Below are 27,032 nucleotides of genomic sequence, written 5' to 3' on the forward strand. Positions count from 1 at the left end.
ATAATTAAATTGCTCTGTGAAATCCATGTTAGCCTAGGTCTACATGTGATATTTAGGGAATATAAGTAACATTTGATGTGTTGAGGGTGCTTGGTGAGGTGGCCTTATAAATCTGAGAGCAAGAATAATCTGCTAGGCAGGGGGCTGCCAGGATAGAGAGTGATTTGTGGCCATTTACGTAGTACCTGTCAGGACCTGCTGCTTAGCTCATCCAGAGCTGCTTGACTGCAGTGAAAATTTCCTCTAAGAAGAGATTTTCTATGAAAATCTTTTCCACTAGCAGTGGATAATTTCAGATGAGTTAAGTAACTTAAAACCCTTTCTGGGAAATAGCACAAGAGAAAAAGGGTCCTCAGTTCCTTCATAAGCCTCCTAGCAATGACAGGACTTTTGTAAAAAGGCTGGAGCACATCTGGGAGTCAGTCTTCACCTGCGAGGCAGGGATGTGCTTGCTAGACCTGACTGTGATGGAAATGAAAATATATTTTAACTGTTTGCCAGCTGAAAATCTGTACCTCAAGCAGGACAGAGGCAAGAGCTGTGGGGAATCAGAAGTTTCTCACCTCGAGGGCAGTTTTTATGTTGATACTTGGATTCCTTGTCCTGTGTTCCACTCATCATTGTCCTTCAGCGTGGTTCACACCTATTGCAGTTTGTGGGAAGGATTTTGATCTGTAGCAGCCTTGAAGGTAACATGAGCGAAAAGTGACTGCTGATTGAAGGGCTGCTGTGTACTAGGGAGACAGCAGTGGCTTTTATGAGCAAAAATGCATGTGGGACCGTAATGGCTGTCAAGCCATTTGCCCACTAAATCCCTTATTGCAAGAGGCTGGAAAGGTGTAACTACAGGAAGAGCCCACTCAGTTAATCTGCTCCTTAGCTATAGGGTGCTGTTGCACATGTAATGAAGGGTGACCAGCTCTCGTTCTGGCTTATTGTAGCTTGGTGGACACTGAGTGAGACTTAGATGTGGATGGTGTCTGGAGTCCCTCTACCCATCTTTTGGCTGCCTGGTTCACGTTGACACTGGACATTCACACTGGCATTCCAGGGCAGTGATCCTTTGTCCCTGGCTGGCTATGCGCACAGACTTGCATCTCCCTCTGTGTCGAGGTGAGAGTGGAAGAGGCTCTGGTGTCCTCTCAGACCATGACTGTGATGATGCTAGCCTTGCCCTGCCTTGTGGGCTGATGGCACAGTGCAGGCTGTCGAACCTGGTGTTAGCCCCTGGTGAGGTCCCAGTGCCATACAATCTTTCAGGTACTTGTGCTTTCTCTGCACAAGCTGTTTGCCTCTTCTGAGTTCAGGGTGATGTCCCTTTTGTCCTCTTCTGCCTTGGAGCTTGCATGAGCTGCTCCACCTGCTGCCACACACAGTGCTGAACACAGCAGAGATATCTTTCTCTCATCGGAGCAGGTTGCCATGGCAATGCACAATCTGCTGTGTGCTGGGTCTCCAGCAGCCAGAAATGATGGTGCTTTTGCAATATTTTAGTCAACGTCTCTCTTTTCCTTTATATAGTGGATCCAATCTTGGTAGGAGTGCCTGCTGCCATTGATGCCAGCCTCCCCTTGCCCACTGCATGAGGGGAAAGTGGCTCCAGGATCTGGGAGTATGCCCAGCCCATAGGGCCAGGCACCCACAGGCTGGAGCAGTGCCTCATCTGCTGTGTTTGGCTCTTCCCAGTGCTGGACCCCCTGCACAGAGTGCCTTTCGTGGGGGGTCAGCTGCTGGACCTGCAGTCTGCTCGTGAAAAGGTATAGCTACAGCTCTTCTGAACGCAAAGGGGAGACATAAGCTGCTCGCTTACAGCTCTGACACGTTTGCTCTGCTCACCTTGGGAAAGCCGTGTCTTTTCACCTAAGCCCCTCTTAGAGCATGGAAGTGGTTTTGCTCTTGCGTGGTCACCGGGGAGGCACCCCAAGGACTCTGGCTATAACAAGTGCAAGCACTTGAAGTTGTGGAAATTTGCTGGGTCTTTTCTCAGGGACTTGCCATAATTTCGCTATGGTGCTCTGGGCTTTCACTCGTTTCTCCAGCGCTTCGGGAACACATCGGTTTTTCTCACGTTCAGGAGCGCCTAGCTGGCAGGTGATTGAAGACTCTTTTCACAGCGTCCTTTGTTATCGCAGGCAGTAATGAACATGGCAGGCTATTGCAGGCAGGGGAGTGTGGCCGTATGAACTGCAAATTAATCTCTTGCTTGATCTGCTGGCATTTGTTCCAGCACCTTTCTCTCCACCTCTCTCCCTCTCGCTGTCGGTGAGTGTATGAAGGGGGAGTTGATGGTGAGGAGGGGAATGGAGCAGGGGTGGAGTTTCTGTCAGCCTCCTCTTTTTTTTTTTCTCTCCCCCCCCCCCCCCCCCCCCCCCCCCTCTTTTTTTTTTTTTTCCCCTGTTCAGTGACGTGAGCAATGCCTGGAACAATCAGGCTGGCTCCAAACAGTGTGCCTGAAGATGCTGGAGAAAACAGTCTAGTGCGCTATAAGCAAACACTGATTGTTTGAGCCTGGGCTCTCCAGACGTGACCTTTTCCAATTCCTCTGCAGGGGATTGGGAAGTGCCATTAGCTTTCTTCTTCCTCATCCCATACGCTCACTTTTGGAAATGATCGGAGTTAACAGTGTTCAGAGCACCAGCAAAGTCCGCGTGAGAGCCACAGGTTCGGTGAAATACTCCCGAGAAGAATCTCTCTGGCGGCAGTCCCATCGGTCAAAATCTATGAAAATCTCCAACTCCTCTGAGTTTTCTACTAAAGAAAGCAAGGTAAATAACCTAATATTCACAGCGTTTCTCTTAGCTAGGAGTGGAGGTGCTGGTGTTGAAAAGGTTATGCTCTGCAGGGATGATCTGCAGTGATCACAGAATTGCTGTCAGGTCAGAAAAAAAAAATCTGCAGCTTTGAGAAGAGAGTTGAAGGTGAAAAAGGTTTTTGATGTGTGGTAGTGACTGGGTCTTTGAGGAATGCCCTGTCACTGAGCCTGGTATGATAGTAAACAGTGGAAGCTTGCTAGTGAGAATGCTAATTTGCACTCTGCTCTCGGGAAAGGTGCTGGAGTTCGCGAGTGATGTCCTTGGAAGTATCTGTTAGATACTATTTTTTTTTCTGCAGAAAAACAGGATTTTGCTCCTTTCTACACATCCGTAGTTTAGTAGGTGTGGTTGCTAGGTAAAAATACCGTCTCATTTGCATGCATGATTAAATACTGCTGTTAAGTATCTCTTAGGAGAGGCATCACTTGTGCTTTCACAGGGATACGTTAGTGTATGGCAATGGTCATTAGCACAGACTATACTCAGCTGCTGGGCTGGCTGTGTGCAGCATCTCCTCGTTCAGCCCAATTGTTCGTTTCTAGGCAAACAACCCTCACTCCATGCAGTATTTTCTCTTTTCTCATTCCTTGCTTCTACTCAGTAGCTGAGAGGAACCCAGGAACCCCTGGCAAGTGCATTACTAGCTGTCTCGTTTTCAAGGGACTGGATGAAGTTTATGCAGTGACCAAATAAGGCTCTATTTTCATTCATGCTGCAACTTTCTTCTGCCGTGCAATTGTAAGATATAACCATTTGCAACGGTGTGTTGAATGAGGCTGAAATATTTCAAAACATCAGCCAAAGGCATTTAACCACACCTCGTGTCTGTGTGCATGCAAACAAGCAGGCACAGTCATGGACTTCCTGTACTGTCCGTTCTCTGAATCTCGTATCTGTCCTGAGAGAAACCTCCTCTCCTGTGGTGAAGTGATCCCAGTGCTGCATGGCAGCTCCTAGCAGATCGCTCTCTGCCAGCTTCCAGGGTTTGTAGTATTTCAGAGCCTCAGCTGCAGAGCTTTAATAACCACAGACAAATGCAATTAGAAATAACTGAAGTATTTTATTCGTTCTTATTTTAGACCTCCATTTTGAGGGCCTAATTGACCACAACCAAGAAATAGTGTCCTGCCAAGGTTGTGGCAGAGAAATAGTATGGCCATCATTCTCAGTCTGTTGCTGATGCAGTGTCTGCTACTCCAGCAAATGCCAAAGTAAAGGCTGCGTCTGGCAAGTGCTCTGGTATCGTGCTGCTGTAATCACTTTCACCCTAGGCATGGGAATAATTGCATGGTGTATGTATATGTAGCAGGATTTATGGACAAAAAGTCTCTGCATATGATGTAAATTCAGGTCTCTTTACATTGTGTGATTCACTTAGTCTCTGTACCTCTGTTCCCTCCCCCAGACTTTGTGTCTTCCATGTACACACGGTGTAATGTTCTCAGAGGTGGGACACTCTCCCAGGGATGGTGTTTGACATAGTTAGCTACTGCAGTAATGAATGCTCTGCACTCTGTGAGATTAACATTTCTGCTTCCTGAGTGCAATAGGTTGTTGTGTGAGATATCCACATCTTCTCTTACCTGGTTCAGTAAGTTGGGAAGCATACTGCAGCTTTATTTTTGTTTACAGTGCTGTTTTCTTATTTCAAACAAAGATACTTGTATCTGTGGAGCATCTAAGACATGGAAAAGCTGTATTATGGGGATGCTGAGAAGATCCCTGCATGCCCATCAGTGATGCCTGCCCAACTGACAAGATGACAAGTGACTGCTTCTGATTGGTCTTGTGATTTTGGGCAGCCCTGTTCTTTCCATATGTCTGTTCCCCTTTCTGTTCTTTGTCTGCCCAATTATTTTAATAAGATGTCACCTACTTGTATTTGGCCTTTAGCTCTTTTGTACTGTTGTATTGGTGGAAGAGCTCTGGAAGTTGTTGCCAATGTGTAGCTTGGCAAAGGAGGGCTTTTTAACAGTATGAATCTGCATCATCTTTCTTGACACATCTTCAGTTCTAGGCTGGGCTTTCTGGTCAGTGGTGCCATATCGATGCCCTCTGTCTCAATCAGGGCTTGATCTGTAGTCTTGTCCTCTTCTGTATTTCTGTGGGGGTGTTTCCCCCATTGGTGCCTGAATTGCCTTGGACTTTATCTACTCTCTCTACTAAGTAATTAACAACGATCAAGACTTGTTTTTGTGACTGTTTCAGCTGACACAGGGCAGAAGACAAATTTAACCCATTTGTGCCTCAGAAACATACTCCTCTGACACTTTGCACTTACGTGACTCAGCCTGTTTTGCTGAGCCAGGAAGCATATTGTATCCTCATGCCCTAGCCAGTATGAACAAAGCACTAACATGGTGCCTGCATAGAAGGTCTGCCTGCTGCCAGTGTCAAAGAAAGACAGCCCAAGGACCATCATCTCCTGGAAAAATATCAGGTAGTGCTTCTTTGCACACATATATATGTACACATATGCACCTGTACATAGGCAGGCTCCACTAGACCGTGCATCCCAGGCCAGTGGGAGAACCTGGGAACCAGCCTCAGGCCAGTGGGAGAACCTGGGAAAAGGATAATGTCAGTTGATGTATTGTTGTTCTCTGGAGAGTGGGCTCAAACATAGACTGTCTGCAAGGTGAGTCAGAGGACCTTAGGATCATCTCTGTAACCCAGCATGCTCAGCAGTCTCTCCTTCTGACAGACTGCTTTCCCACAGCCGTGGACTGAATTGCAGAGTGCTTCTGCCTGTCCTGCCTGCAAATGCACAGAGCTGGTATGAGAATTTCTGAAATAGGCTGTGTAGGTGCTCTGCTATGAGGAAATGCTTCTCTGGCCTCTTCTGTGTTCACCCATAATAATTCAGTAGGCTGCTTTTACTAATAACACTGATGAAACACTCCAGCAAGTATGGAACAAATCTTCTGTAGCAACCCCCATACCCCAAGAGGACACATTTCTTCTGTGGCATTAATTTCTTAGTTCTCCAGAGCCTCAGCTAACCATCCTTTTCTGTTTTATGATGATATATCTGGCACAATCTTCCCTTCTTTTTTTTTTTTTCCCTTTCTCCACCTCCCCCACTTCTCCATGCAAACCAGATTTTTAACAGAGGAGTTTCTCTTAGAAATGTTCTCTAGTTGGTGACGCACTTGAAATTCCCTGGGTGAAATGATCTCCTTCCCTTCCCCCTAAAACATTCCTATCAATCCTATCTCCACCCACACCAAAAAAACATTCATTGGTTCCATATGCTGCTGAACAGCTCTGTGCTGTTTTATGAATAATGTATGCTGGCTTTTTAGAAGAATGTTTGTTGTAGAAACCAGTTGAATTTGAAATTGAAAGCAATGTCAACAGACATGCTGTGCCATGCACTTACCCACGGGCTTTTTGGGGTACTACCCTGGCATCCTTGCTACATCCACATCAGGGTGGGGAAAAGGCATAAGGCATTGAGGATGTGTGGGCTTTGAGCCTGTCAAGGAATTACAGGCACTAAATGATCAGAGCCCTTATCATTGCCCTTAACACTTACCAAGGGCTAAGAGTTACAGATTCATGCATGAAGACAGAGGAAAACGTCAAGATCTGGATTTTGGAGGAGAATGGCAAAATAAGATGGTGAAGCAGTGTAGATCTGTGTGCAACCAACAGTTGTTGAGGAGGGTCAACCTAAATATCAAACTAGGAGTGGGATATATAGTAGCGTTTTAAACCTCATCCAGCCCTGGCAAAAGACACTAGCACAGAGATGCACCCTGGTCTGGAGGATGGGCACATTGACACCTGCGTGCAGGCTGTATGTGGACACCTCTAGTCTCTGCTATCTGCTGCTTCTGTAACCTGTTTTACATCTGTAGGGTTCTACTACTTTTGTGGCCTTTTTTTTTTTTCCTTCTGATAAGCCACTTGTGATGAGAGCTGCAGCTGGTGCCTGGCTAACTACTGTGGTCCCAGCAGCAGCACCAATGATCTGGTGCTTGGGTGAAATGTTGAACTTTCACCTGAGAACTTCTACTGCAAAGGCTAAGCACATTTTTACCCAGAGGTGTGACTCAGGCTTTCTTGGCTGCCTGGGATCAACTGCGCTGCTTCCAACAGAAGGTGGAAAAGAAATGTCCCCAGGCTGGGCTTCTTCTGACAGTGGCTGCAGGGGAGGATGGCAGGGTTCCGGATCACAGAGCACAAGTGTATCCCTGTCCTGGGGACTGCAGAAGACACCCAGGCTATCTCCTGTGGCAGTCACATGGTTATTTCCTCAAGATTGACTCCAGAATTGATGGAACTGGGTGTGAGCAGAAAGCATGGGAAACAAAATCTGGAGAAGACAGTCTGGGTCATCTCTGCTGGCTTTCTGAACTCGGTTTTGGATTTGCCTGCTTCCCAGTTCATAGCAGGTATTGGTGGCTCCTTCTCTGTGTGGGGCAGTAGAAGAAATACCTGCAGTGTATTCCTTTCCCTTTTGGCAGGCTTTCCAGAGTGGTCTGATGAATACAGAAAGTCATCTGTCTGCTTCAGGAGTCAGCCCTCTTTTCCCCTTGAAAGCAAGGGCTTGTGTAGTGCCCTGGGAGCTTTTCAACACCTTGCATCTTGCTGGCTAGGCTTTGGGGACCTTGTGCCTACTTCTTACTTGATGATCTATAGAGATGAGTATCTTGGTAACTCATTATGTCTTTGTCCTTATGTGCACACCTTTTTGTGCCTTTCTTCTGTTCACTGCTTCTGCATGTAGAAGCTGAATCACAGGATTGCCAGCAGTTAGCAGGTGCCTTTTAAGTGGGTCCAGAGGTTCATGCATGTGACAAGGTTTAGAGGTAGGTGAGAACGGCCGGTGACTTTTTCATTCTTGGCAGCTTTGTAAAATAAACAGGAGTTTTCAGAAGCACTTCTTCCATGGCTTTGTGTCTCTTTCCAGTTGAAATAAATGTACCAGCTGGTGAGATCTCATGAAAATCTGTATTTTTGTCTGGCCTATCTGCTTATCGAAGGAAAAATGGGGATGAAATTCAGCAGCTTGTTACAGAGTTACAGACTTCCTCTTAAAAAGGAAAGTTTTAAGTTTCTTGCCGAGTCTGTAAGCATGTACAAACAAATCCTGCAAATACAAACTCCGCTTTTTCTTTTTTACAATGCAGTCTGCTAAGGGTCAAATTGGAGTTGGAGGAAACACAACTGAAGTTAAGATAAGGAAAGTGTCTAGGAAGTTGTCTGCCATTGCAGCAGTTAATTTCTTACGTTCTCCCTTCAAAACTGCAGTTGTTTCTCTAGGAGACCTCAGAAATCATCAGTTCTCATAGGACAGCTCTAAGAAGGTTTCTGAGGTCTAATTAATAGAGCTTATGAGTGGAAGCAGTGAAGTCAAACACTGCTGAATTGGTAGGGGGTTTGATAGCTGCTTCCAAGTCTTTGGTGTCAAAAGAGATGGAAGGTCTTTTCCCTTTCCAAGTCCAACTTGCAAGATGAGACCCATGCAGTATTTGTTATGGTATTCACTTCTATGCTCCAGTCTCCACTTTTACGGCTTAGATGACAGATTCACCAAGCACTTCCCCAGGCTAGCAAATAAGATGTGATTGTTGTCGAACTGTAAGAGTGCTTTAAATCAGAGTGGTTTGGGGGTTTGGTGGTTTGTCTTTTTTTTTTTTTTTTTCTCCTCCAGAGAGGAAACATAAGTTAATAAAACCTGTCCTTGCAGCTAATTAAATAAGGTGAAAGTCATGTCCGGGCTATAATCTCTGGTCAGTTTTATGCAATTAGTGACTCATTTAAGTGCTTGTCTCCAAGTTTGTTTAGTTTCATCATACTGTGGAGAAGCGTCTATTGAAAGGAGCTCCTGTCTGAGCTGGAGCCGTGGGAAACAGCCATGAAAGAAATGGTAGAGCGAGTGCTGGGATGTGCATGTTTGCTGCTGGTTTGAAAGCATGAGAGAATGAAATGTCTCCTCTCCAGATCAGGCAGACACTCATCGGACATCAGGAAAATTTAAAGTGTAAATTTCTTTGGAGAAGGAGGGAGAAGCATCTCTAAAAGGCCAGTGAGGCAAGTGATAAGCGGACATCCTGGCAGCAGTTTCTGCCAGAGAGATGGATTGGGGGCAGGCATGAGAACACGTATATCTCCATCCCTTGAGAGGTCTGTTTGTTGGGGTCTTGCTGCACATGCTCGGCAGACACATCAAACATGCCCTGTGCACAGCTGCCTGGACTGCAGGTGCTTCTTGGGATTTTCTTTAGTTTCTGTAAATAGCAGAGGCTTCCTGAGAGGCTGTGTTTGGTGCTCTGTGGGGCTACACTCTGTCCTTTGTCAGATACATGCCGAATGACTGGGTTTGTGTCTACTGCTCCCTGAAGAGGGAAGATGGAGCCTGGTTCATTAGTGAAGATCAGGACAAACACATGTCACTTCTCCACAATGCGAAAGCCTGGGGCATTTGTTGTTCCCACACCAATCTGGAGTGCTGCTTTTGTGTGTCCTGCTTATTGGCTGTAGTGATCCCTAGAGGCTTCTTGCAGCAAAAAACCTTAAAAAGCAGTACTGTACAGGGCAGGTGTTAATATTCAGAGATCATGACCCAGCCTTGTAGGCATTTGGGCCACACATGAGCAAAAGGCATTTCTGATACCCCAGGCCAGGATTTTACAGCATTTTAAAAGCTCATCCAACCAGGTGGTATAAAAAGTGTTGCTTCTGAATAAAATGGAGAAGCACCTGCAAAAAAAAAAAAACAACAAAAAAGCAGCCTGTTTGCCTTGTATTTGCAAGTAGTTTTGTGGCTCAGAATGTAAGACAATATTGTAGTCGTAGTAGGAAGAGAAAAACAGATCAAGAGAGAGGTGTTAGCCACATCATTAGAAACACAGAGATTTCTAATAGGAAATATTGGGTGATCCCAGGGAATCAGTATCAGTCATCAGCTTGTGCAGGAAAATGGTGTTGCCGAATTCTGCTAAACTGATGCCTGTGTGGTAGGAGAAATGTTAGCCATATTAGCCCTTTCTTTTGCTTTCTTGCTGCAGGATAATCATAAAATCTCTTGGTATCTCTTACCTGAAGTTTAAGCAAAGTGCCTACAAACTGCCAGCAGTGCCCTTTCCTTCACTTTCTGTTGTTTGCCTTTGGATCAGAACTCCTTATCTAGTTTGGAGAAGATAGAATATATAGAAATAGATAGTTTCCACAGCTGAAATACTTTATTATATAGTTGTGAGTAGCACAGCAAAGCCCTGTTAGTGATGGAGACCTCTCTCTGCTGGTTCAATATTAGTAGAATGTGGGATGATTCCTTGTGGTAGTCATATCTATTCCATTGCACTGAGAAACCTACTTTAATAGTACAGCATAACTAGAACTTGCTGCATATAGAATCATGGAATCATAGAATCAACCAGGTTGGAAGAGACCTCCAAGATCATCCACTCCAACCTATCCCCCAGCCCTATCCAGTCAAGTAGACCATGGCACTAAGTGCCTCATCCAGGCTTTTCTTGAACACCTCCCGGGACAGTGCCTTCACCACCTCCCTGGGCAGCCCATTCCAATGGCAAATCACTCTCTCTGGGAACATCTTCCTCCTAACATCCAACCTATACTTCTCCCAGCACAACTTGAGACTGTGTCCCCTTGTTCTGTTGGTGGTTGCCTGGGAGAAGAGGCCACCACACCTGCCTACAACCTCTCTTCAGGTAGTTGTAGACAGCAATGAGGTCACCCCTGAACCTCCTCTTCTCCAGGTTAAACAATCCCAGCTCCCTCAGCCTCTCCTCATAGGGTTTGTGCTCCAGGCCTTTCACCAGCCTTGTTGCCCTTCTCTGGTCACACGTAGCATCAGCATGAGACGAATAAACCATTGTGTTTGACCTGCCTGTGTATCACAGTATCACAGTATCATCAAGGTTGGAAGAGACCTCATAGATCATCAAGTCCAACCTGTCACCACAGAGCTCAAGGCTAGACCATGGCACCAAGTGCCACGTCCAATCTTGCCTTGAACAGCTCGAGGGACGGCGACTCCACCACCTCCTCAGTTGAGCTAGATTTTCACAGAGCTGAGTATTAAGGATCTTCAAATAGGTAGTGGATCACAGGATGAGCAGTGGGATATAGTTATTTTTGGTTCTGGTCAAAGTGAAGGCTGTATAAATGCTAATGTTTCTGTCGAGCATGTCATAGCTATTATACTATGTGATTTTCAGGCTTGTTCATACTTGATGCGCTACATTTTGGTAATCATGTGCATCAACAGTTCTTCTACACGTTAACATATTTTGAGTCTGTGTAGGAGTAATGTGCCAAAGGGAGTAAATCTAGCTATGTGTATAAGGTAAATTACGAATGTGGATTGTAAGTGTGAGAATAAGGGACGTTCCATACCATAATACTTCACTTGAGTCAAGTGGCCTATTTGAAAAGTTCATTAGCTTGTAGTAATAGTAGACGTTTATCCATTGTATGCATCAGCAGTATATTGGAAATCAGACACACTTAACCAAGAGATGTACCTATCCCTTCTTAAAAGAAATCCATCCCAACTATCTTAGCCTGTTCACCTAGGCTAAGTCTGCTTCTTGACCCTTTTCTTTGCAGGGTGGTATCAGCAACAGAATTGTGACCTTTGATGTCAAACTTAATAGTATCTTTTCTATGAATTTAAAGGGTTAACAGGCATCAGTTCAAGACATTGCTATTCAAGCATGAGAACTATTCCAATTGTTAATTTTCTCTTTTTGTGGTTAGAAATGGAATATGTTTGTGTTTGAGTGTGTTGGCTGGGAAAGTATTCAGGTGTCTGTGAGACTCAGGGACTTTGGATAGCTATTCTATCAAAGTCTGTAGCCCATGTGGTAAAACTTTGACCCCACTGAAGTCAGTGACAAAAAAAAAAACCCTCACAGACTGTCAGAAATAAAATTGGTCCTTGAATTTTAAGGCTGTATAGTCTTGTGGCTTTTGCAAACTCAACAGTTTGGGGGAAAAGAAGAAAGAAACCACAAAACCCAAAAACCTGCTTAAGAAAATAGCTGTGATCACAAACCCTACATTCTGATATTTTTTCCTTAGTTGAGGTTTCTGCTCAAGACTCTTTTGTTACCCTGAGCAGACATGGTACCAGCTCACTAGCTGATATTAGCTACACAATTTTCCTCAGCTTTTTAATGCATATGTATCAGGGTTCAAACAATAATCTCATCTAATTTCTCTCCCTTTGCAGGCCCTCTACAATTCAATCAAGAACGAGAAGCTGGAATGGGCAGTGTAAGTATACTGTGTAAAAATTAGGAATTTAAAAACAGTACCTGTGTAGTGATATGTCTTCTGTCACCATCTGAGTGGGCTAAAGAGCCTGTAGATAGCCAGTGTACATAATGAGTTTGCTTTTCTGTTAATGAATGACCTGCAATACTGTCTCGTCAGTTTCTCCAGCAAGAGGAATTGTTAATGATAGGAGCCAATTGCATTTGTAAGGAAAGAGGACATTTCATTTAGTAGGAAACTTCAGCCTGAAAAGGGAGAAATTAAATCCTCTGTTGTTCTGTGACTGCATAAATAAAACAGAAGCAGACTTCTCCCTTTGTCTTTGGTACATTGTGTCAGAAGCACTGAATAACAACGTGCGTCTTGGATTCAGTTTCTTGTTCTTGGTTTATTGTCTTGGTTTGTCTCTTGATTGACTGTGGATGGATAACTTGACAACAACCTAATATGAAATATGATAAACTGGACAAAGTCTGATATCCCCCCCATCCTTAGCTGCTTTCAACCTGTCAACTACAGAAGTGCTGCAGACACGAAAGAGGTTTGGTTTCTGGTTGTGTTCAGTTGACATTCTTCGACATTGATGTTCAGCGAGACTTGGACAGGCTGCAGAGCAAGACAAAGAGAAACCTAATGAGGTTCAACAGGGATAAGTGCAGAGTCTGGCACCTAGGAAGCAATAATAAACTGCTCCAGAACAGATTAGGAGGTGATCTGCTGGAGAGCAGCCCTGTGGAGAAGGAACCTGGGAGTCCTGGTGGGCAACAAGTTATCCATGGGACAGCAATGTGCCCTTGTAGCCAAGAAGGCCAGTGGTATCCTGGGGGGCATTAATAAGACTGTGTTCAGCAGATGGTTCTCCTCCTCATCTGCTCTGCCCTAGTGAGGCCCCACCTGGAGTATTGCATCCAGTTCTGGGCTCCCCAGTTCAAGAGGGATATACTACATGGAGTCCAATGGAGGACTACAAGGGTAATTAAGGGTCTGGAGCACTGTCTGATGAGGAAAGACTGGCAGACCTTAGTCTGGAGAAGAGAAAACTGAAAGGGTATCTAATCAATGTATAGAAATACTTGAAGGCTGGGTGTCAAGAAGGAAGGGACAGCCTCTTCTCACTTGTACCCTGAGGTAAGACAAGGGGCAATGGATGCAAACTACAGCACAGGAAGTTCCACCTCAGCGTGAGGAAGAACATCTTTGCTATTAGGGTCACAGAGCTCTGGAACAGGCTGCCAAGAGAGGTTGTGGAGTCTCCTTCTCTGGGGACTTTCAAGACACATTTGGATGTGTTCCTGTGTGACCTGCGTTACATGTATGGTCCTGCTCTGGGATGGGGGTTGGACTCCATGCTCTGTGGAAGTCCTTTCTGACCTCTAACATCCTGTGATACTGTGGCATTTCTCTGTGCTTAGGTTTCATGTGGTCGAGGTATGCCAGCAAAGAGTGGGCTACCTGCTGAACAGTGGATTTTGGCATAAAATAAAGAAATCATGTCTTTTATCTATTTTGGCTGTACAAGGTGTTTACCTGCATTCATTTGCATATCTGAAACCTCATCTTGTGGCCAACACATGTCTGAGATGCATGCTTCTGCACCTTTTGTGCTTGAAGTCCTAACAACTGCCATAGATCTTGCAGGCTCATTGGCTTCTAATCTTCCCTGGTTTAATTTCATCATCTGCAAATAAATTTCCCATTAGGATGGTGCAACATTTCTTACAAAGGCTGCTAGTCCCAGCTAGGGTTGCAGTCACTGTTCAGAAGCATGTTAGGTAATGTTAGAGTAGTGAAGGAAGGTGTTGCCACTACAGGGAATCAACCAAGAAGTGCCATTTGTGAGGATCGTTGTTAAAAGTGTGGTGTCTCAGACCTGGAATACATTGTGTGAATCTAATGTGTCACAATGCCAGAGCTGTTTGCAAGACAACACTTTATATCCAGTAGAATCCATTGTGTGACTTGCTTGATATTAAGAGGTTTTCTCCAGCTCTTGCCACGAGTCCATATTGTGTCTAATACACTTGGGCAGACTCCAGGTGAGTGAGAACAGGCTTACTCTTGGCTCTGCTCCCATGAGCTTCAATCAGTGTGATTTATAAGACAGCTAGGTAGTAACTGCTTTGGCGTTTATAGTCCATTCCATGCCCCTTGCTAATTAATTGCTTTGGGGGAAAACTGCAAACAGTCTGAAAGATGGAGAAAGGGGAAATCCCCTTTAAATAATGTTTTAGGGTCGTAGAATAATAGAATGCTTTAGGTTGGAAGGAGCTTTAAAGGTCATAGGGTACAATCCCCCATCCTGCAGTGAGCAGGACATCTTTAACTAGCTTAGGCTGCTCAGAGCCTTTCTGACCTGACCTTTAATGTTTTCAGGAATGGGGCTTCTGCCACTTCTATAGGTAAGTTTCAATGTTTCACCACCTTCCTGGAAAAAATTTCTTTGCTCTATCTAATCTAAATCTGTCCTCTGTTAGTTTAAAACCATTACCCTCTGTCCTGTCACAACATGTCTTGGTAAAACGATTGTCCCCATCTTTCTTATAGGCTTCATTTACTGAAAGGCTCTCCCTGGAGCCTTCTCTTCTCCAGGCTGAACAAACCCTACTCTCTCAGCCCATCATTGTAGGGAAGGTGTTCAAGCCTTCTTAACATTATTGTAACTCCCCTCTGGACCTGCTCTGACAGGTTAATGTCCTTCTTCGTCTGAGGACTCCAGAGCTGGACATAGTAGTCCAGGTGAGGTCTTATCAGAGCGAAGTGTAATGGCAGAATCACCTCCCTCACTCTACTGACCACGATTTTGGATGTGGGTGTAAAGTCAGCTTCTTCCAGCGGAATGCTCAAAGGAGACAGCTGATTATTCCAGTCAGAAACTCAGACAAGTAGTTGGGAGTGTTGTGACAGTTACCTTCTCTGCTGAGAAAGATCGTTCTGGCTGTAGAATGATAGGAGTTGGAAGGGACCTCTGGAGATCAGCCGGTGCAGTGACCCCTACCAGAGCAAGTTCAGCTACAGCAGGTTGCACAGGCTATGTCCAGGTGGTTCTGAATGACTCCAGAGGTGAAGACTCCACCACCTCCCAAGGCAATCCATTCCAGTGCTCCACCACCCTCAACATGAAGAAGTTCCTTCTCACATTTAGATGGAACTTCCTGTGTTTAAACTTGTGCCCATTACTTTTTGTCCTGTTGCTGAGCACCACTGAAAACAGACTACTCCCATTCTCCTGACACCCACACTGTAAGTATTTATAAGCATTGATAAGATCCACCCCCTAGTCTTCTTTCCTCCAAGCTAAAGAAATCCAATCAGCCTTTTCATCATAAGAGATGTGCTAGTCCCCTAAAGATCTCTGTAGCCCTTTGCTGTACCCTCTCAAGCAGTTTTCTGTTCTTATTCAACTGGAGAGCCCAGAGCTGGACACGATACTGCAGATGAGGCCTCACCAGGGCAGAGCAGAGGGAGAAGAGAGCCTCCCTCAGCCTGCTTGCCACACTTTGCTTAATGCACCACAGTATGCCATTGGCCTTCTTGGCCACAGGGTCACATTGCTGGCTCGTAATCATCCTGCTGTCCACCAGGATTGCCAGGTCTTTTTCACAGAGCTGCTTTCCAGCAGGTCAGCACTCAGTTTGTACTGATACATGAGCTGATTCCACCCTCAGTGCAGGACCCTGCACTTGTCTGTACTTAATTTGCTTTCTGCCCAAGTCTGCCACCTGTTGAAGTCATGCTGGATGCCCATGGGAGACAATGTCAAAAGCCTTGCTGAAGCTAAAGTAGACAATGTCCACTGCCCTCCCCTCATCTATTAATCCAGTTATGCCCTTGTAGAATGTTGACAGCTTCTGATAACGTTTTCCTCCACATGCTTTGAGATGGTGCCCAGAACAAGCTGTTCCATCATCTTTCTAGAGATGGGGGTGAGACTGACTGCCCTGTAGATTCCTGGGTCAGGAGGAAAGTTTCTTGACCTTTTTGAAGACTGGAGTGACAATGACTTTCTTCCAGTCATCAGACATCTCACCTGTTCTCTAAGATCTTTTGAAGATGGTCGGACAGCAGCCCAGTAATGACTTCTGCTAATTCCCACAGCACTTGCACTGCAGTCCATCAAGACAGACTTGTGGATATCCAATGCTATGAAGTCAAAGTTAGCCCTAGTGAAGTCCATGGCTGCAATCCTACTATCCATGATCCTAAACTCTCCTCATGATCACTACAGCTGAAGGTGCCCCCAGTCTCAATGTCCTCCACTAGTCCCTCTTTGTTTATCAGTACTAGATCTACTAGTACACCTGTCTTTCTTGACTCCCTTTACCTTTAGGACTGAGAATATTGGCTGGAAGAGGGAGTGTGAAGATGTCTCTCTTCACTTTTACAGAGATGCATGCTTGGTGTAGTCATCCCAAGGAGTCCCAGGACGGCCTGAGCTAGAGGGAGGAGGCACATCACTCTTACTGCTGTACTGTCATGATCTGCAGAGAAAGGTGGATAGGAAGGGGACACAGTATTTTTTGCTATGATGGGACTGAGAAAGATCCTCTCTCCTTTCCAGACAGTACGGTTTTGCTTCCCTGATGCAGTTGTCAGGGGAAGAAGAGGCATAGGAGAAAGTAGGGCTGCAAACCCCAGCATGAGCTCCCTTGCAGTGCTAGCACACTGGAACAATGCTTTTCCTCCAGTCAGAATCCCTGTGAGGAGCAAAGATTTTTTTTTTCTCATGAGCTAAGCAGCAGCTTAAGAGCTGCTCTGACAGTGCATTATTTGGTGATTTAATGACTGACAGTAAGTCCATAGGCAGGGGAGATGTCTTGGCAGAGGAGTAACAGTGATGCATAAGATGGTGTAAGACAGCAACACGATTCTTGCTGTACTAGCTGTGAGCTAGGTGTGTCATCAACCTAAGTAGTTTGCTGTCCATTTCCAGTGGAACTGCAGTCTGATCTGAAGCCCACAGAAAGAAATTCTACCTTTGACTTGCCTGTTTTCTTGTCAAGAGAAGCAGCACCTTAATCATAGAATTAGTAAGGGTTGGAAGGGACCACAAAGATCATCTAGTTCCAACTCCCCTGCCACGGGCAGGGACACTCTACCCTAGATCAGGCTGGCCAGAGCCTCATCCAGCCTGGCCTTAAACATCTCCAGGGATGGGGCCTCAACCACCTCCCTGGGCAACCCATTCCAGGCTCTCACCACTCTCACACTCAACAACTTCCTCCTCACATCTAGTCTGAATCTCCCCACCTCCAGCTTTGCTCCAATTCCCCTAGTCCTGTCACTCCTTGAGAGCCTAAAAAGTCCCTCTCCAGCTTTTTTGTAGGCCCTCTTCAGATACTGGAAGGTCACAAGAAGGTCGCGTCAGAGCCTCCTCTTCTCCAGACTGAACAGCCCCAACTCTTTCAGTCTGTCCTCATAGCAGAGCTGCTCCAGCCCTCTGATCACCCTCGTGGCCCTTCTCTGGACATGCTCCAGCATGTCCACATCCCTTTAGTCCCAGGGGCTCCAGAGGTGGATCAGAAGATAGGCTCCAGAAACTTTCAGTAGTCATTTATCCTTTATGAAAGGGCAAGCACATCTATAGCTCTGGAAGGGAGGATTGCATTACAGCTCTTTTTCTGCAATAGGTCCAAGTTGAAGTTCTCCAGAAGGTTAAAAGTATAAAACATTACTATGATCTGTAAAATAAATGGCTCTCACCTGGAGTTTACCCTGAACTGGTAAATGTGGCACTCTGAATGCACACTGTACTTCAACCCCCACATTTTAGGTTCCTTTCCGTAGAATCACAGAAAATTAGGGGTTGGAAGGGACCTTGAAAGATCATCTAGTCCAACCCCTCTGCCAGAGCAGGATCACCTAGAGCAGGTCACACAGGAATGCATCCAGGAAGGTTTAGAATGTCTTCATGGAGGGAGATTCCACAACCTCTGTGGACAGCCCAGTCCAGTGTTCTGTCACCCTCACAATGAAGAAGCTTTTGCTTATGTTAATACAGAACCTCCTATGCTCCAGCTTGCATCCATTGCCCCTTATCCATTGGACATCACTGAGAAGAGCCTGGTTCCATGCTCCTGACATCCACCCTTCATGTGTTTTTAAGCATGAATGAGGTCACCCCTCAGTCTCCTCCAAGTTAAAGAGGCTCATCTCCCTCAGCCTCTCCTCGTAAGAGAGTTGTCCCACTCCCTTCAAGTCATCTTTGTGGCTCTGTACTGGACTCTTTCAAACAGTTCCCTGAAGTCCTTCTTGAACCGAAGGGCCTGGAACTGGACACAATATTCCCGGATATTCACCAGGGCAGAGTAGAGGCGGAGGAGAACCTCTCTCGACCTATTCCCCACACCCCTTCTAATGCACCCTAGGATACCACTGGCCTTCTTGGCCACAAGGGCGCATTTCTGGCTTGTGGGCATCCTTCTGTCCACCAGGACCCCCAAATCCCTCTCCTGTGTGCTACTCCCCTACAGTGTCCTGTATGGGAAGCAGTATGGGAAAATTAATCATTGGAATACAATTATTCTGTCTTTTGTTCCAGTTTGTATTTCCACTCTACTGCTTGCAGTTCTAGATGAGGTTCAACAAGACCAAGTACAAGGTCCTGCAGCTGGTTTGAGTCAATCTCAAGCACAAATAATGGCTGGGCGGTAACTGGCTGGAGAGCAGCCCTGAGGAGAGGGGCTTAGAGGTGCTGGTGGATGAGAAGCTCAACATGAGCCAGCAGTGTGCACTTGGAGCCCAGAAAGCCAGCCAGATCCTGGGCTGCATCAGGAGAAGAGTGGCCAGCAGGTGGAGGGAAGTGATTCTCCCCCTCTACTCTGCTCTGGTGAGACTCCACCTGGAGTACTGCATCCAGTTCTGGAGCCCCCATTACAAGAGGGATGTGGACATATCCAGAGAAGGGCTATGAGGATGATCAAAGGGCTGGAGCAGCTCTGCTATGGGAGGTGGTGGAGCCCCCATCCCTGGAGGTGTTTAAGGCCAGGCTGGATGAGGCTCTGGCCAGCCTGATCTAGGGTAGGGTGTCCCTGCCCATGGCAGGGGATTTGGAACTAGATGATCCTTGTGGTCTCTTCCAACCCTGACTGATTCAATGATTCTATTTCTCCTGTCTGTTTTACTGTGGTTCATTTCTTTGAACGGCAAACCAAGTACTAGACAGTGATTGGCTCTCACTGAAGCCATTGGCAGAAGTTCCTCTTGACTGCAGTGAAGCCATGTACTGCTTCATTCAGGTGGTCCAATGTTTTCAGTGTGGTGAGGTCACTGGAACTACCTCGAGTGCCTTCAGCTCCAATAATTGTGTTGTCATTTTTCATGTTGCTTAAATATCCCTGAGGATCTTGCTATTTCCATGATGGTTCTTTCTCATATTTGAGTGGTAAACTCTGATTCTTCAACCCATAAGGTGAAATTAATTCAAGGTCCTGTGAACATGAGCAGTGAGATAAAAGGAGTTTAGTTTTTTAGTTGGAAAAGGGATCACTGGGGAGAGGGACCTGACTCTTTTTCAGTACACAAAGGCTGTCACAGAGGAGAAGAGTGTGGATTATTCTTCACACTCACTGTGGATGGGCTTAAGTTCGAAGCAAGTGCAGTTGGGGTTCAATATTCGAAAAAAAGCTTTCTCTCAATAAACCTTTTAATGCAGGGCATAGGTGTGCCTGGATGAGTGGTTTCACTGAAGGCTGTTGTGAACTGGTTATTTTGTCCAGAATATGTTAGGAAGAGTGGATCCAGCCTTAAAGGTAGAGATGGATTACCCGACCTCTTAATAGCCCTGTAGTTCCAATGTCTGTAATGTTATATCTCAGATTTTTTTTCCTTTGGATGTTGCACTAATCATCATCTTCAAGCTGAAGAAGAAAAAGCTACCTGATTTCAAAGGCTCCAGAGCTAAATATGTTTTGTTTGCGTGATGTCTATAGGGAAATGTGGTGGGGAACATTATTGCTTTCTATTGTTTGCAATATTATGTCCACTTCCTGCTGAAGGTGACAGGAATAAAAATCATCATCTTAAAATAGGCAGACTGATAACCTAGAATGAACATATGAAATCCCAAAGCTCTGCTTACAAAATCACAACAGCCAAATGGCTGCATTAGAGCCCGTTGTATCCTGAAAGCTTCCTTTCTGCAAGACAGTGTAGTCTTCAGGAGAATCACTCCTGGGTTTTGGTTTGGATTTTTTTTTTCCTTAGCTGACGGTGCAGTTTTCTTTCCAGAGAAGCTTAAACATGGGCATGGTACACTTTTTGTTCTTTTTCTGCACTGCATGTAAGAATCACCTCCTTCCAGCCAGTGCGACAGTGATGGTGGGAAAGAGCTGCTGCCAAATCCTCTCTGTTTCCTGTGGGCAACTACGACACTGAGACCAGGGTGGTTATAAAGATAATGCTGTAGCTCACCTTTTTCAAGGCCAAATCAAGAAATCTCTTCCTGTTGTAATTAACTCTGTCTCTCGAGTTCTAGGATGTTTCCTGTTTGCAGCTTTATGACTGGTTTTAGAGAGGGGTCAAGTGGTAGTTGCCTGGCTCCTCTTTGTTCTGTTCTGTCTTTGGGAAAGATGCCCAATCTTCTCTCCACTGGTTGCTTAAGTTAGTTTCATAATACAGATGCTATCAGTTCCACAGATTCATATAATTAGATAGTACAGATCTGATTTTTTTGTTTAAATGCCCATCTTTAAATGGATAAACCTAGCCTTTTCTTATGTCATGCATGTTTTGCGTTTGAACAAGTGCAGAGATGAAGCAGACTTATGAAAATGAAAGGTCTGACCTTGTCTTTACAGCTTAGTGACTTCAAAGTTCTCCAAAGCAGAGCTTCCAATCAGACCACAGTGTACAGAAATGATTTTGTTACTGAGAGAACCAGATGGTGGTTTTCTCCCAGGAGGCAAAAAATGGATTTTCCTGAATAGGGCCTTTTTGGAGAGAGGAAAAAATCTATTTCTTTGCCTAAATGCATGTTTTTCAAATTTGTGTGTTTAAGAATGAAAGGCAAACTCTTTCTAGTCATCAGTGATCACGCATTTGAGAAGGAAAGCATTGCTGTTTGCATGCTGTGTGTTAAGTCATAAAGCAATCAGATCCTGGCCTTGGTGTGCTGGCTGTTATGGGCAAACGGTGCCCTTTGCAATAGAGACAAGCTAAGAAAGGTGGAACTGAAGCCCCTTGTTTTGTGAAAGCTTGCAAATGTCACATGCCATAAGCAGAGCCTTGGAGAAACTCTATAGGTGATAGTCTTCCCCACAGAACAGTTGCTTGCTTGTAGGTCCCACTTTCCACCAACAGAGAGCTCGTAGCCATCGGACCCTTTCAGTCATCAGAGAGGGATCACCAGATGAAGTGTTTCCAGAGCCAAGAATGATCTGCTTTTGCTCATCAAATACAGAAGATCTTTTAAGGCTCATGATAATGTTTTGCAATTGAAACTTCTGTTGGAAGCAACGTGGGATTTTTTTTTCTTCAAAGGCAAAAGAATTGTCATGTTTCTTGCACAAAACGGAAGGGAGAAGCACTGAGTCAGCCCCTGACAAGGACCTGAGTTCTGCCTGTGTCACACCAGATCCATGACTGACCATAGCTTCACAGGGACAGCACTCATTGACTTACCCACTTCACTGGAGGCCTTTATGCTGGGGGGATGTTACAGAACTTGAATCATCTATGAGAACTATCTGATAAGTAGTTGAACCCTTCACAGGCTCTGATTTCAAAGATTCAAATTTCAGATTTATTTATCCAGAACCGACTTTTCTGCAGGTTTTCCTTCTTTCAGCTGTACCCTGAAGGCTGGGAGGGAGTTAGCTTAAATTGTTACAACCTTGATAAGGCCTATGCAGGACCTATCTAATCAGTCAGCTTTAGAGAACACGTAAGCAAAGGCTAATTACAGAGTCACAGCACCACAGAATGGTTTGGGTTGGAAGGAACCCTTAAGAGTTACATAGTTCAGTCCCCCTACAGTGAGCAGGGACATCTTTAACTGGACCAGGTTGCTTGGAGACCTATGTAACCTGACCTTGAATGTTTTAAGGGATGGGGCATCTAGTACCTCACTGGGCAGCCTGAATTGTTTCACTACTTTGAAGGTCATCCAAATCATCCTGCTTTCTTCTTATGCATCATCACTGAAGCAACATGGAGTATTTGAAGAAGTCTGAGGTGCCCTGGTTTTATTTCTGCTGGTGTTTCATATTCAAGATCAAAGAGAAATGGAAGCTCCTTTTAGTTCCGTTTTCTCAGCTATTCTTCCATTTCTCATTCCCTGTACTGAGCTCCTCTGGTTCTCAGATTCCCTTCATCGCCTTTTAGAGACTGGCTTGTGTATCTTGACCTCTTGGATCTCATCAGGACACTCAGGTCTCACAAGTGCCTGAGGCATCTGAGTTTCAAGGGTGTCTTGTTTTCAAAGGCAGATTAAAGGACCAATTAAAGGCTTGTTCAGTGCTGTCAGCAGTCGGGACAGCAGATGCCATTTTGTCTTTGCTCCATCTGCATGTGTCTGTTGAATTCCCTTTTAATAGCTAGCTGTCCCAGAGATGCTGAATTTGACAGTGCTTCCCTTAGCACTGGGGTGTTCAGAATCCTGACGATTGCTCGTCACAACACCTGTGGCACTTTGGATAAGGGCACTGCTACGTTCCCTTAAGACAGCTGATCAGTATAAAGTAATTCACTCCCAGAGCTCCAAAGAGGATGGCTTATTCAGAAAAAGTGCTGAGCCATTTACAGCAGTAGGTCTTTGCTGACAAGGAGAAATCCATGGTGCCCCTGGCTGAGATCCCAGAATTCACAAGGCACTTCGATGCGACAGATTGGCCTGAGTGCTTGTGCCCTGTAGGAGATTCTAGTCTGGGTTTAGTACCACAGGCATCTGTTGAATTTATTCCTGAAGTGGACACATATCTAACGAACAAGTGCCCCACAATGGTTCAGACTTGCCTGCAGCTGGTAAGTGCAGAGGATACAGGAAGGGTGGAGACAATCAAAGTTGTCAGAAATACCTAAGGTTTTTCAGCTGAGAGAGGACTCAGCCCAAGCATGCATAAAGAAATCCTAATTGATTTGACCAACAAGAAGTTTTTGCAGATCTCTCTGTTCTGGAGTGGGAAAACACATCTCTGTAGGCTGCTCTTCCTTGCAGGAATGAGGTCTTCAGGTAAAAGCTTTGTCTCTCTTAATCAGTAGGCCTTGTAAGACAGCACCGTGAAGGTGTGGTGCACCACCTTGGCTATATCTCTACAACTGAATCAAATGTCTGGCACTTTTGTTTGACTCTGTCAATGTTTAGCATCCATATCAGTATTACTGAAAAGTCTTAACCTTCAAAAGGAGATGCCTGCCTCTATACTGCTTTTTGGGATAGTCCTGGACTGTGCAGATTCCTAAGTGGTGTCTGGAAATTGTTTGAGAGTGAGCTGGGATGAGACCATGCCAAGTACAAAATAATAAGAGGTGATCAAAGTAATATGCCTGGGAACACTCTTTGGCACTGCTGAGTTCATTAATGTAGCCTCTGGATTTGGTTTCACTGTTGTCAAACCAGCCTATTATCCTTGTATCTCCTGAGTTATTCATCAGAAGAGCATTTCAGCAGAGATTGTCACTGTAGCCTGCGGCTCTTGGAGGACATTTCTTTGAATGACCATTCCATAAACCTACGTGTTCACACAGTGTGCTCCAAAAGGAGCTCTTGGAATGATGTACACCTTGCTCATCCTCCTCTGATACATACCTTTAAAGTATGCACATGACGGGAAGATCTCCTGAACTTACTCTCTGACAGTCATCTGGGTACAGTGGGATGTAGCAGCTTGAAGTTCACCCCCACTATTAGAATCATAGAACAGCTAGGGTTGTTAGGGACCTTAAAGATCATCTAATTCCAGCCTCTTCCCTGCCATGGGCAGAGACACCTTCCACTAGTCCAGATTGCTCAAGGCCTCAGCTAACCTGGCTTTGAACACCTTCAGGGAGAGGGCATCCATAACCTACCTGGGCAACCTGTTCCAGGGTCTCATCACCCTCACTGTAAAGGCTTTCTGATCTCCAGTCTAAACCTGCCTTTGTCCAGCTTCAATCCATTCTCTTTCCTATGTCTTTGTAAAATGTCCCTTCCTGGATTTCCTGTGGGCCCCATTCAGGTACAGGAAGGCCACAATAAAATCTCCCCAGAGCCTTCTGTGTTCCAGGCTGAATGGCCCCAACCCTTGCATCCTGTCCCGCTGGGGGAGGTGCTTCAGGCCTCTGATGATCTTCATGGCTATGCCTGGGACCTGCTCCAGCAGTTCAATGCCCTTCTTATGCTTGGGGCACAGTACTTCAGGTGGGATCTCATGAGAGCAAAGCAGAGGGAGAGAATCAGCTCCATCGTCCTGCTGGTCACACTTCTGATGCAGTCCAGGACACAGCTGGCATTCTGGGCTGCAAGTGCACATTGCCAGTTCATGTTGAGATTTTTCATCAACTGACCCCCCTGTGTCCTTCTCAAGACTGCACTGTCATCCAAACTGAGAAAGTTTGGATTGTCCAGCTACAGCATCTGCCCCAATTCAGTGGCCTATTTTTCTCTGGGAACAATTGTACTACTCTTATGATGGACAGCCTCTTTTTTCACTTAGGTTGCCTGATCCTTTTTCACTTTGGCTGTGACAAGGAAAAAGGCATTTATTAGTCAGGCAATGCTTGTGACTTGCTGAAACGGGTTGCATTGTTGTCTCCAAAAGCTGTGTTGAGTACATTGCCCTAATAAGTAACATTTTGAGTAGCATTTTGTTCCTAAAATACAGATAACATAATTCACCTAGTATAGGTTTTATTTTTCAAATTACTACTTTTGTGGTAGTCTGCAGAGGAAAATAAAGAAAAAAGAGGTAGAGCATGTGTTTCATATGCAAAGTTAAGGGGTAAGCCACAATAATCTATAGTAATCTAATTCTTTTAATGTACATGTGAACCCATGAAGCAACTGGAGATTTTTCAGATGAGCCCAGCAAGCAACCTTTTCCCTGTTTTAGCACTCAAGTAAGTTGAATTAAAAACGGGTCAAGTTGGAGGGCACGTAACACTCTTGAAATCCCACCCTTTGAGAGTGCAATGGGGAAACCTTGGCTTTTTTTAAGTCTGTCTCCCATGTTCTGTGCTGAGGTAGGTGAGCTGGCGCTTTGCTGTACCCCAGCTAATTTTTGGTGTACGTTTAGATTTCTCTCCAAATAGTTCCCCCTATAAAGGAAGAGGTATGTTTTGACAAGGAGTGTGCAAGAATTACTGAACTGAAACTTTGCTGGCCAGTTCCTCCTTTAAAGGTGCTTGTTTTTCATTGCTTTTTAAGAGATGAAGAAGAGAAAAAAAAGTCTCACTCAGATGGTACAGACGAAAAGGATAATGGGAACCAGACGAAGGCTGTCAGTCGAATTGGCAACTCAAATAACCCATTCCTGGACATCCCTCATGATCCCAATGCTGCTGTGTATAAAACTGGATTTCTGGCTCGGAAAATCCACGCAGATATGGATGGAAAGAAAAGTGAGTATACTTCCCTCTTAATGCCTTATTTTCTTGTTGTCTCCGTGTAGTGTCACTCACAATGAGTCCATGTGTTTCTCAAGGCAAGGAGTGCCGCTTTTATTAGTGTAAACAGCAGCAATAACAAACAACACAGCAATTGGATTATCAAGCTCTCAGTCAGGCCAGGATTTACACTGCTCAGTCCCGTTTGCAGCAGCTCTAATATGTGACCATAACAGGTAATGTGATACAGTAAAGCAGTGTAAATCTTTTGTGCTAAATCAAAATGAATCTCATGGTTTATAGAAAACAATTTCAAGTGAGTTGCAGCAGCTGTTCCACAGTAGTTTGGTAATTCTCCTTTTCCCTTACATGACCCAGATTGTTTCAAATCTCCCTGCCCCTCTGGGCCTTTCTTTAAAGAAAGGCCATTCTTTATCTCTGTGTGGAAGATGCTGTAACCATTCCAGACTTTTCCAGCCTTGGGTCATGTACACAATGAAGTTCAACGGGTTTTGGTAACAGTCAGAGTTATGTCATGCAGTTCTTCTCTGTCCCTTTCTGCTGTTAATCCTGCTGTGTCTCTTATACTTGAATTATCCTCTTCCTTCTTACCCAATTTCTTGTGCACTTGCTTTGTGGTGCACTAATTATTGAAGGTCTTTGATTCACCTGTGTGTGTTTTGTTGTTTAACTGTCTTCATTTGTTTGTTTTCTGTTGATCTCAGAAACAACAGAGGCTACCCAGAGAATCTGTATTTTCTCTAATCACTGTTGTTGATCACCTACTCATGTTTCAGACTGTTAGGCTGAATCCTGAAGGCACAGTCTGGCTTTGTGATGGGTTTTGAGTAACTGCAGCTCTCCCCTAGCTGGGCTAAGCTCTATGGTGTTTGCATGTGTTGCCAGTATATTTTAGGAGGCCAAATTGGAGGTCAGTGTTTTCAGGCTGGAGGCTGACAGCTAGACAACTAAATCCAGAGATAGCAGAATGAAGCTGACCACATTCTTTATGATAACTGGATGCACCGAATAGGTTCCTCTTTATTAAACTTCTGTTTGTTTAATCTCAATAACTAATTGCATCTGGTCACCTTTATTAGATTATTTCTTTAATAAGCAGAATTGCTCATTATTCAGCACACTGGATGGTGGCATTCTAGAGATAATAATTTTATGAGTAATATAATTAAGGTAATGTTTTCAGAAGTTACTGTATAGCATAGAGGTCTGTGTCTCATTGTCATGCATCTCTTGAGAAAAAAAAAAAGACATTTTGACTTTTCAGTTGCAAATACAAGAAATTATTTTTTTTAGAAGTTAGTTAGACCTTTTCATATTTCATTTCTTCTTGAGTTCAAAGGATCACAGGATATTAGGAGTTGGAAGGGACCTCAGAAGATCTTTTGTGTCCAACCCCCCTGCCCAAGCAGGACTTTAACCTAGCAT

General features: G+C 44.9%; 1 protein-coding gene across 5 annotated transcripts in view; it reads left to right on the forward strand.

Moving 5' to 3' along the window:
* The window catches only part of LOC135173361 (PH and SEC7 domain-containing protein 3-like), a 115,328-nt gene that overhangs the window by 57,524 nt on the left and 30,772 nt on the right, over positions 1–27,032 (forward strand). For 3 of the 5 annotated variants that reach the window (XM_064140206.1, XM_064140202.1, XM_064140204.1), the window contains 2 exons: positions 12,025–12,068; positions 25,408–25,601. In XM_064140206.1, coding sequence (XP_063996276.1) covers positions 12,025–12,068; positions 25,408–25,601 — 238 coding nt within the window. Of the gene's footprint in view, positions 1–2,417; positions 2,766–12,024; positions 12,069–25,407; positions 25,602–27,032 lie in introns of those variants that run through there. The other 2 variants (XM_064140205.1, XM_064140203.1) reach the window with 2 other exon arrangements.

Source organism: Pogoniulus pusillus, chromosome Z (genome assembly GCF_015220805.1).
Source record: "Pogoniulus pusillus isolate bPogPus1 chromosome Z, bPogPus1.pri, whole genome shotgun sequence".
Lineage (NCBI taxonomy): Eukaryota > Metazoa > Chordata > Aves > Piciformes > Lybiidae > Pogoniulus > Pogoniulus pusillus.